This window comes from Paramormyrops kingsleyae, chromosome 11, assembly GCF_048594095.1.
Source record: "Paramormyrops kingsleyae isolate MSU_618 chromosome 11, PKINGS_0.4, whole genome shotgun sequence".
NCBI lineage: Eukaryota > Metazoa > Chordata > Actinopteri > Osteoglossiformes > Mormyridae > Paramormyrops > Paramormyrops kingsleyae.
The window spans coordinates 9,205,621-9,217,809 of record NC_132807.1 but is presented as its reverse complement, the minus strand read 5'-3'; the positions used below and the strand labels follow the sequence as shown (position 1 = coordinate 9,217,809).

Here is a 12,189-nt window from a genome sequence, read left to right as displayed (position 1 = left end):
ATGCAGCGGAGTTTATCGGGTCGACTCCTGCGGCCGCGGGCCTCACACCTACATCATGGCACACCACACTGGACTTTAACGGCATCGTCGCCAGTATCTCTTTCGGACAGAGACACTGGAACTCTCCGTGCCCATTTTCTTCATGGAGAAATGCGAGGGCTGGTTAAGACGGGGCCTGAGAGGGGGGGGGGGGGGGGTGCAGGATGTCGGGTTAAGCACCCACACCCTCAGTGTGTCATGTCGCTCCCCATGTAGAGGAGGCACTTGCATCAACATCCTTCAGCATTCTCCCCCCCCCCCACGGCCCCCCAAGCCTTTCTGCCTTGTGTTCTGTCTGAACAATCAGCCTTTTAAATATGTAATTTAAGTGAGATGAGTACAGCAAACTGCCCTTGGTTGGACTAACACCCCATCCTGAGTTTCCCCAGACTGGTTCTCCATCCTTCTTTGGAATGTACTTCTGTGATGTGTTTTGGAAGAAGGACACCCCGTGCCGAGGAATGGGACCCACATTCTCATTTAGCTATGAGGGCTGGTTCTTGTTGTGCTAACAGGTTTGAATCAGTGGAGGGGGGGGGGGTTATTAATGAAAGCCAGAGACAGAAGGAAACATAATGCGAATACTTTATTATCAATGTGTGAATGGCGTTAGCTTTTTGTCTGGGTATTGATATATGAAAACCGTACACCAAAAATCTGGGTCATTTAATTGTTGCTGCATAACTTTTCAAATTGGTATTGAAAGATTCTGTATGTGTGTGTAAATGCATTCACACACACACGCACACACACACATATATACATACATACACACACTCACACACACGCATACATATATGTATATACATACATATATATCTATATAAAATCCAAAGTGCATTTTCTGGTTTCCGTTTTCCTCTGTTCCATATACACATTGCACCATACATAAATAATTACATTGTAAAAATGACTCCGTTATTTACAAGTATAATATATTTTTCATATAATATATAAAACTTTATATTAAATCTAGGTAGGTGATATTTGGGATAGTTTGCGGTGAGCCGGCTGTGGCTGTTATCTGTGGTTGTTGAGCAGGATCTCCAGCCAGCAGGGGCAGGAGGTGATGAACTGCCGCGAGTAGCAGGCCCCCCAGCCCTTAGCGAAGCTGATGCGCACGCTGTGGGGGTCGAACGGCCCGTCCAGGCAGCCCGGCTCCACCGCCCCCTGCAGGAGGCACGACCTGTCGTAGTCGAAGACCTTGATGGAGAAGCCGGGCATCACCTTGCGAACGACGAGGCTGCGGCAGCCGGGCGCGTCCAGCGTGGGCGAGTTGACGAAGATGGGGTGCTCGCTGCGGTTGTAGGCCCACACGCCGTCCGCCTCCTTGCTCAGCAGGATGCCGTAGCCGATCTTGCCGCGCGTGCGGCGGACGCTGCTGCTGCACTGCTCCAGGTTCAGCTGACCCAGGCAGAAGCCCGTACCCTGAGGTAGATCGTAGAAGATGCTGACGGAGTGCTTGTACACTGCGTAGAGGCGACCCACCCGCGTCCGGTGCTCCCAGTACGCCACACTGCACCAGTGGCTCTGCTTCGGGGCTTCTGGAGACATGCTGGCGTCTGAGAGGGAGGGAGGGAGGGGAGGCGTGTCACACAAAACAAAAACACAGGTAAAAACTCAGGTTATCACCCCCAAGTCCGCACACAGGTCCATCTAAAAGCCTCCTTTTATTGTCCGAGATGATATGGAAGGAGACACTGTTTTGAAATTAAAGTGGCACACAAACACAGCACCACACTGGCCACTGGAGTAAGCACTCAGGTGAGGAGGTATTAGAGACTGGACCTCACTGGAAAGCTTTGTCTCTACGCCCCCCACCCCCACGGGAAACGGAGCGGTCCCTCCTTTGCTCGCTCCTGAGGGCCACCTTCTCTAGCTATCACCCCGGAATGAAGAACCTATTTAAAGCAGAACGTAAGATGGAGGTACACGATTCACTGCATCCCCACTGAGGATAACTGCACCCAACTAGGCTAGTACAAACTCCAATGTCCTGGAGAGTCTCTTATGCTTTAATTAACGGGCTCAGCTCACTGGGACAATGCATCTGGCGGAGATAAAAGAGCAACACGGAGAGAGAGACACCAACGCACACTAACGCGAGCACTAGCTGGGGATCACCCACCGTTTGCAGGCTGTACTCCAGATTTCAGTCTGACAGAAAATTAATGTGAAAATGAGAGAGAACGCACCGACAGTAGGACTAGCCGGGGGTGGGGACAATGTAACTAACCCAGAATGGCTGACCGGAAGGGATTCCCACCTTCTGTCCTGTGACTACAGCATTTTCAGCGTCACACTGAGCAGAGAGCAGTTATTCCACAAAGTGACTCCCACAGGTTTACCGTGCAGTGCTGCCGTGATTATGCTGCCGTGATTATGCTGCCGTGAGTATGCTGCCGTGAGTATGCTGCCGTGAGTATATTGCCGTGAGTATGCTGCCGTGATTATGCTGCCGTGAGTATGCTGCCGTGAGTATGCTGCCGTGAGTATGCGCTTAGTGTGCGGACCCTCTCCGTCAGGGAAGCACGCTACATTTCCTCTACACTTTGCACAAAGCCTTTCTTTCCAGTATAATTCACCTTCGGCGAAAGGCTCAACCGGGGGGAGAATTCTACCATAAAAAGTCAACACGGCTCAACATACCACCCCCCTCCCCGCATTCCTCACGAGGTGGGGGTCTGGTGGGTGAGTGGCCCAGGCAGGGGGTCCTCCCTTCCCCCACCTGCCCCCCCCCAGCCAGGCTCAGGGACGGCATTCAGCTCCCTGACAACTTAGCGTAAGCCTGCGACCTGCTGACCCCCCAGCCATCATGCTATCAGCTTCGATTAACTGGCACACAGACTGATGCCATTATTTTGCTTCAGAGAGTCTATTGACACAGAGGATTTAAAACCAGGCCTGTGGCCCCATTCCTTTCATTCTCAGCCCTCTCTAAGCTTAATGACTGCCCCCCCATTAACAAGCCCCTGTTACGGTGGGGCCACGCAGAGACACACGCAGCACGCACACACACACACGCACACACGCGCGCACACACACACACACACACGCTCACACGCAGCACGCACACACACACACACACACACACACACACACACACACACACACACACTGAACTGTCCTCTTCCTTTTCTTAGCTGACTCCCGCACTGGATTTATAGAGCTTTTGCGGGAACACAAAATTTGCACCTGTCTTTTCTATGAGTAATAAAACTTTTAATGCACATTTCAAGGGAAATAAAGGTTACAAACAGAAATAAACGCTTTTTCAGCTCATTTTGTTCCCAGTTCTGCACACCTCCCAAGCTCAAATTTTGTGTTTCTCATGGTTTGCTGTGAGAAATTCCGTCTCTACTGCACACACACATGCACACGCGCACGGACACGCACACCCTGTGCAGTGGGCCGGGTCGGCCGCAGCTGTAAGTGGACGGTCAATAAGGGTGTCCATATGCAGGCCCCCTCGTAGTTTGAAGCAAACCTCCCTCCTCACATAAAACCTGTGCGGCCTCCCCCTCGGCCACCGCCCCTGAAACTCCACTGCGCCATTAGCAAATTCCTCCCTTGCAGCTCCTGCGCTCCTCAGGCTGCTTTTACAGCCCCGCAACTGAAAGGGAACGCGCTTTACTCGCAGCCTCTGAAAGAATTTGGCTCTGACATAATTACAGCCCTCGATTGTCTATAATAAAACAAGAGCAGCTCACGCAGGTTCCAGCGAGCCCGCGCCTTAAAGGGCCAGTGCTGCCAGACACAACCCTGTGCTATTTCACCCTCTGCTCACCCTCTGCCCAGCCTCTGCTCACACTTAGCTCACCTTCCTCTCACCCACTGCTCACCTTCCTCTCACCCTCCACTCAGCCACTGCTCATACTCTGCTCGCCTTCCTCTCACTCTCCTCTCACCCTCTGCTCACACTCTGCTCACCCTCCACTCACACTTTGCTCACCGTCCTCTCACCCTCCGCTCACACTCTGCTTACCTTCCTCTCACCCTCCGTTCACACTCTGCTCACCTTCCTCTCACCCTCCTCTCACCCTCAGCTCACCCTCTGCCCCTGTGGCTTCAGCAACATTACCATGTCCCCATCTTCCTATGCCAGTTATAAAATGACACTTAAAAGGTCTGTTGTCTATTACAATATTTTTTATTACCCTATGGAGTGAAAACTTGCACTGGCCAGCTGCTAATCTCACTGGAGACTGAGAGGCAGGGAGGTGTCCTGACCAGGGACAGCGCTGGAAATTGGGGGTACTGGGGTGTCGGCATGTCCCATGCCGTGATGCCCCAGTCCGCACAGGGCTACCAGGCACCCAAATCCAGCCCACAGGAACACAAGGGGTGAAGAACTGTGGCATACACCCTCCAGAAGTGCTGAGAGGGAGCGCCTCAGTCCCTCCTATTTGGGGGATCGTTGTGTAGAAAAGTTGGGAAAGGCCATTATTTTCTAATGGGTCCAATGAGCAGCTTGCAGAGAAAAGGTTATTAATCTGGTTAATGTTTGGCGGGAGCAAGAATTAAGCCGCCACACAGACGTCACACTTCCTGCACGGCCGAAGCCATGTCCGTCCATCCATGCAGACCACACTGTGCCCGTCACCTCGTTATACAGAATCTCAGTAAGCTTTGCTGTCCCCACACCCCACCTCTGTTTAAATAACTTCCAGGACAGCACAGCCTCCTGAGGACCCTGCAGCACAGCCACCTCAGGGCCCTGCAGCACAGCCTTCTCAGGACCAAACAGCACAGCCTCCTGAGGACCCTGCAGCACAGCCTCCTCAGGGCTCTACAGCACAGCCTTCTCAGGGTTCTGCAGCACAGCCTTCTCAGGACCAAACAGCACAGCCCCCTCAGGGATCTGCAGCACAGCCTCCTCAGGACCAAACAGCACAGCCTTCTCAGGACCAAACAGCACAGCCTCCTGAGGACCCTGCAGCACAGCCTCCTCAGGACCAAACAGCACAGCCCCCTCAGGGCTCTGCAGCACAGCCTCCTGAGGACCCTGCAGCACAGCCTCCTCAGGACCAAACAGCACAGCCTCCTCAGGACCAAACAGCACAGCCTCCTGAGGACCCTGCAGCACAGCCTCCTCAGGACCAAACAGCACAGCCTCCTCAGGACCAAACAGCACAGCCTCCTGAGGACCCTGCAGCACAGCCTTCTCAGGACCAAACAGCACAGCCTCCTCAGCACATCCCTTCTCCATCCTCAATGCAACCATTATTTACCTTACATCACCAGTTTACCTCCTGAATTCCTCAGTTCCCCCTAAGTTCCTTCCTGAACGACACATTCCATTGTCCTGTCCAAACTAAAGCTTTCATTTTTTTCCCGAAGCTGAAAAAAATCAAGGAATTTCAAGAATTCAGTAGAGGCTATTCAATTAGCTGTGATATTTGTTTCAGTTCTGTGGCACGATGTTTTCTGAACATGTTCATGGCGTTTTCAACACGTTCTCATTTTCCTCCGAGATGACACCCCTCGTGCCCCCCACCCAGACTCATGGAATGCCCCCTTGTTCTCATTTAACTAGCAGAGCCACTAAACTGAATGTAGCCTCTACACATCAGCAAGGACCTGAATGGTCGTCATGGACGATGGGCACATGCTGCCTCCACACCTGCCTGAGGGTCCTCAGGCGCGGCTGCTTCCTAGGGAGTTGGGGGGGGGGGGGGGGCTGCTGTCCTCACAGTTCATGCAGGTTTGTGAAGGTGAGGGAGTGGAAGGGAGGAGAAGAGAAAAACCTGGGCCCAATTACTCTGCTCTGCAGTCATTTAAAGCAAGCCCCCCTACCCAGCCAATTGCCCATTACATAAGTACTGTTTGTTATTATATTTTCAAAGCCCCCTGCTCTTAGCGTCAGTCTCTTTGACACCAAGGCCAACCCCCTCCCTGCCCGAAACATGCGGAAGGTCAGTTTTCTGCCTTAGAAATCACCCCCAGCGCACCATCTTCCTCATCTTCCTCATGCCCGGCATGACTCAGCGTCAGAGAAACAGCTTCCCAAGAAGTGTCTCTACGGGCAGTTTCAGACAGAGAAACACACCTTTCAGATGAGATCCGAGATCTGAACGCATGTGGGTCCGAGGCAGAAGAATGCAAACACCAAACCGGTGCAGTTATCTCGGAAATGGTATCCCAAGAAAAACAAATAAATGAAAGTCAGCGTCGCTGCTGAAGGAAGTTTGTTTTTACAGCTTGATTGTCATCTGTGACAGACAAAAACACGGCCTTGGTACGACTTCAGCCATTGCGGCGTCTTTCTGCTTAAAAAAAACCATGGGCAGTGGCTGTAGGACTTGTGCCACGTCCTTCCTGCTGGGGACGCCTCCCTTTGCTGCACAGCGCGGGGGGGGGGGTTGGGGGAGACGTGACAGCAAGGGGGGGGGGGGATTGAGGTACCGGCCACAAGGCGAACACAGACCCTGGCGGAATATCACCAGTCCTTAATGTGACCCCTCTTTTGTCTCTAGGCAACAGTAGATGGATAGTTGAAACAACTAAATGTAAACCCCCCCCCCCACCCAATAAAGTGCACACAGGAAGGGGGCTTTGTCTGCTTGCGATATCCCCGAAAAAGGTCCACACAGCAAGTTATAAAACATGTCAAGTTGATTCCTCCTCCAGTAATCCTCAAGAATACTGTGTGTCAGGGTAGGGGGCTCAAAACTGGCAAAAGAGTCACAGACCCGCCCCCGCGAACATGAACGGAGTGACCCCCCCCCCACCCAAGCCCTCCGTGGCCATCAGTCAGCAGCTGTGATGATCCAGTAGTAATTACTACTTTTAGGAGGCCCGGAAGTTCCAGAGTCAGTCCTCCTCTGGTATCCCATGATGCTTTTCAAGGTGGGGCTGAGGAAGAACGGGGCAGATCGTGTAGCACGAGAGCCGGTCAGGGGACCTCCGGCGGGCGGACAGAAAGGCCAGCTTCATCCACACCACAGCTGAGGTGTACAGGGCTCATTTTTCAGCCATGCTAATCCTGAGAATGCTGAAAAGAGGCTTTTTTTATAAAAAAAAAAAAACTGTGCAGTCTATATGAAAACTCCTGCCAGACTTTAAGCAGTACGTAGCAGAGGGTAAGGGAGAACGGAGGGAGCGAGCGAGCGAGGAGAGGGGCTGTCTCTCTCATCCTGTGCCAAGGATTAGATTCCCCTCCAGCTATTAGACTGTACCACTGAGCCGAAGGGGGGGGGGGGACCAGCATGTATAAGTGTGTAGGGACGTCTGAGGGGCAGCGACTATACTTTCGGACATTGCTTCGGCTGCGGCATTTCAGTCTCTGGGCCTGCCGAGAAAGATGTTTTGTGGGATGAGGGTTTGTCAGATTTCAGAACAAAGGACAATCGGAGGTCCACCCCTGCTTGGTACGGCCTCCCTTCTTCGGAGACAACTATCATCACAGGGCAACTTACAACTGACTAACGGGCCGCTTTTAGGTTGGCGTCTCAGCTATCTCTGCCATCAAAGACTGCTTTATCAGCCAGACATGTACACTGGGGCCCGGCTGCCTCTTTATACATATATGGATTTTTTTCCCTTCCTCGGAGTCTCCACTTCCTGTGCTGAAAATGACATGGCCTGCGTGCGGCCCACCGTGGTTCTGGGCGTACGCGCGCGTGTGTGTGCGCGCATGTGTGTGCACGCGTGTGTGTGCGAGCCTGCCTGCGCTCACACTGCGACCGGTGCACTGTGTGTACATGCGCTCTTGTGTGTTTAAGTGCAGGTCACAGTCAGACGCAGAAGCCTGGTGACACGGCAGGCAGAGATATGAACCAGAAGAGCGATTGGAGAACATTTCTCAGTAGTTCCCCTTTAGAGGCAGACAATTCCATGCTATAGAGAAGAGGCACGTTCTCCCAGGGCGGATTCCTGTATGCTTGGGTCCCTTTTCTTTAGCACAATGAAAGGGTCCAGCTACCGGCAGCAAGCGGAGACTTTATAGAATCACACACAGTGAGCAGAGCTGGGGGCGTCAGACACAAGCATCATTATACTGTGATGGTGGCACTACAGCAGCATAACACACACACACACACACATCACACACACACACACACATCACACACACACACACACACACACACATCACACACACACACACACATCACACACACACATCACACACACACACACACATCACACACACACATCACACACACACATATCTCACACATCTCACACACACACACACACATCACACACACACACATCACACACAAACACACATCTCACACACACACACACATCACACACACATACATATGTCACACACACACAATCAGGCCGTGTCCAAACGGGACCAGAAAACGTCAAACAACACATCTGAGGTTTCTCTTCATTAATTTTGAATATTTTGGGCAAACAAAGCTGAGATGCCCCCCCCCCCCCAGCTGCTGACGTTGCATTTGCCTGGGCCGCCGCTGCACAGCCTGCGGTCGTACAACTTTAAAACGTTTCCGCTGGAAAAATACTGCTGTTGCAACAGTCTGATGCTGTTTACCACTCTGAGCCGCTGATCGTTTGAACTACTACTAAAGGCTTCAGAGGGGAGAAATAATAACAGAATAAAATACTTTCCTATCCAAGGTAAACTGGAAGGATGCGGTTCTGAGTGACAAGTGACGGACACGGGAAAAGAGGATGTCCAACATGCATCTCGAAATTCCCGGGGGGGTTTATGTGATGCTGAAGCCCTGCACTTATTTCCAAATTCCCCCACCCGCAGTTCCCCCTCAGATGCTGCGCTCCTCTTGTGCCAATGAGCAAGATGGACGGGCAGGGACAGCAGTGCCCAAGCCACTCTGTTCCCCGTGCTGAGGATTTGTTCACTGCTCAGTGAGAGGAGCACACAGCCCAAATGACAATGGTCTTTATGATCCTCAACAAAAATGCAATAGAGAGAGACAGAGAAAAAGAAAGAGACAGACAGAGAGAGAGAGAGGCAGCGAGAGACAGAGAGACAGAGAGAGAGAGTGAGAGACAGAGAGAGAGACAGAGAGAGAGAGGGGCAGCGAGAGACAGAGAGACAGAGAGAGAGGCAGAGAGAGAGACAGACAGAGAGAGAGAGGGGCAGCGAGAGACAGAGAGAGAGAGTGAGAGACAGAGGGACAGAGAGAGAGAGACAGAGAGAGAGAGAGACAGACAGAGAGAGAGAGGGGCAGTGAGAGACAGAGGGACAGAGAGAGAGAGTGAGAGACAGAGGGACAGAGAGAGAGACAGACAGAGAGAGAGAGGGGTAGCGAGAGACAGAGGGACAGAGAGAGAGAGTGAGAGACAGAGGGACAGAGAGAGAGAGAGTGAGAGACAGAGGGACAGAGAGAGACAGAGAGTTTCCAATAATTCCTAAAGCCGTTTTCCTGTCAACATCTGCAAAGAATCTTTAAGTTAAACGGAATGGCAGGATTTCATTAAGCAAATTGCAAGCTGGCAGAATCTCTGAAGGAAAAAGGGACAGCCAGAGCCAGTACTATAATTTAAACCTTATTTTAAAACGCGACAGACTGACTGAGTGGGCTGCGACTCAGCGGCCGGAGGGCTGCACGCGCACAAGCGTGTGCACACACACACACACACAAACAGACACAGACCTGTAATCATATCTTTGTGAGGACCACTTATTCAGTTCTATGGGAAAAATGCTAATGCCAACTATGACAACCTTAACCCCTACCCTGCCCTAACCATAACCATAAGTATCCAAATAAAATATAAGAGTTTTTGTATTTTTTGTTTATTGATTGCAGTCACACATTTTTAGATAAATGAATTTTCCCTTATGGGGACCAGGAAATTACAGGAGACCTGGAGACCACACAGCGAGACACACACACAGACGGAGGCACACACACACACACAAATGTACACACACACACACAGACATGCACACGCATCAGATGCACACACATATACGGACACAGATGCACACCCGCAGGCAAGTAAGTAAATAAGCAAATGCCATCGGTCACACAGAGAGGAGAGGACACCTCTATTCTAGGTCAGCAAATCACGATTCCCAGTAATTTCCACGGTGCTGCAAGGCTCCATAACTGGGCTTCGCAAACTGGGGGCACCAAACTTGCCCACAAACTCACCATTGCTACGCATAATTAAGTTTTCGTCAAAAAAGAAACTCTGGAGATGCAATGGCGTTTTTGGGGGAGGGTGCCAGTCCCCGGCTGGGCATCCGCAGAGTCAGGCGGGATGTTAACTCCGGGGCGGCCTGACCCACAGTGACGAGATCCAGCGGATGCAAGGGCGATGTCAGACAAATAAAAACCCCACCGGAAAAACAGCAGGCCGCAATTTGCCTCGACCGGCCGCAAATCAAACCTAAATCGCCCTTTCCCAGCGTAACGGGACAGAGGGCGTGCTTGGTGCTGCCAGCGAAGGCGGAGGTGATCAGCATCCCAATCCCACAGCAAAGCCACACACAGTGCACCGGGATTCCAAGCACACCCCCTCCCCACCATCTCATGTATGTGCTTCTGGACCTGCAGCTCCGCCCTGCTTTCCTGCCATCACCAGAACGCGGGGGGGTGGGGGTCGGGAGCCAGGTATCCAGTGCAAAGGCCTCAGATCCATAACATATCATATATATACCACTGGAATATATGATGTAGCCACCTTAAACTTCATTCAACAAGGAAGTCTTTACGCATAATCACTGCAATGCATTCTGGGTGATAGCCGCCATCTCTCACTCTACTGGGAGGAAGCTTAAAAAAAAGTACATGTTAATTCATGCAGCACGTTGGGATCATGACTGGATGCAGCACAATCCTGGAACTGTAACTGTGGAACGAGTGTTGGAAAAAAAATAAAGTAGCTGGCACCTCCCGTGTGCGGTGGCTCAGGTGGCTGGGCCCCAGGGCCCCAGGGCCACAGGCTCAAACAGCGCATTGTTTCCTGCCACAGCCCTCAGACTCCCCACACTAAAAGCACTAAGCCAACAGTTGGACATTCCTTACATTTTAACGTCCCCCCCCCCCCCCCCCCCGCTTTATTTGATGCCGTAAACCCCGCGGTGGATGGATGGCCCTGCGGGAGCCTTGAGCGCCGCCGGCGCCCCCGGGGACTTCCCCATTCACAGACGCCATGGCTGCACTATTTATAACCTGCAGAGTGCCTTTCCTGACAGCCTATTTTCCGTTCTGCCCTCCATTTGCGCCGGATTCTGGTCTTTTGACACCAAACCCTGACCTGGCCATCTCCTTCCCCCCCTCCCGCCTCGCATGTCAGCGGGTTTCTGGGACAATCCTAAAACGAGAACTTTAATGAAATAGAGCCACCGGACACGGGCGGCCATTTCAGGCCCCGCCCCCTCCAGCCGGGTCCTCTGTGTCTCCGGGGTCCAGCACCGGTGCTGCTCAGTGAGAATCCAGGCCAGTTAGCAGTCATGCAAACATTCTGTATGTGTCGGGTCCCAGTGCAAGAGGGAGGAGCTCGCATCCCAAACTGCAGCGTCCCAAACCCGTGCCGCTGCGCCGCACCACTGCGTGACCTTACAGGAATTACCCGAGCACCATCCAGCTGAAAGACAGCAATACATCAGCGCGAGGATGAACAACAACACAGGGTGGCATGAATCGGTGCACTGGCCCCGTTCTCAGTAGGGAACCCGGCTGACATCAAACAGCGCGAGCTGGCCGGTTGCCGAGCTGCTGCACGCCGACACTCTGGGGTCCAGAGAAACGGGGAGGGGTTCTTGTTCCCGCCGCCTTGGGGGGGGGCTAGCTTGGTGGTCAGCAGCCTGGCCGGGCCCCTAGGCAGTGGCCCTCCGTAGGATTTAATTAAAAAAGCAGGTCGATGCCAAGAGGAAGGACTGATCTCCAAGCTCTGTTGCTGCGATCAGATCGGCTGGAGTTCAGGGACCGGACTGAGGTCGCCAGAACCGGTACCACGACTGGCTGCAAATCCGCTGGGTTGCCTTCAGACAGCGGACTGCGCCGATCGGGACTGACGCCCGTCATAGGGTTTCAGAGGCGGATTATGGCTGATCAGAGCCCATGGCGCGTCTTCTTCAGGGAAGAGGAGCAGCCTCCCAGGACGGGCCCGGGTTCCCTCGTCCAATAGGATGGGCTTGTTTGATCATCGGAGGGACCCTGCTTCCCCCCCCCAGCATTCTTTGGTGTGTCCCTGCCATCA

General features: G+C 52.7%; 1 protein-coding gene across 1 annotated transcript in view; it reads right to left on the bottom strand.

Moving 5' to 3' along the window:
• Positions 1-606: 606 nt before the first annotated feature.
• smad6b (SMAD family member 6b) overlaps positions 607-12,189 on the bottom strand; it is a 26,526-nt gene continuing 14,943 nt past the window's right edge. The window contains exon 4 of the mRNA XM_023815172.2: positions 607-1,601. Within this exon, the coding sequence (XP_023670940.1) occupies positions 1,060-1,601 (542 nt within the window). The 3' untranslated portion in view covers positions 607-1,059. The remainder of the gene's footprint in view (positions 1,602-12,189) is intronic.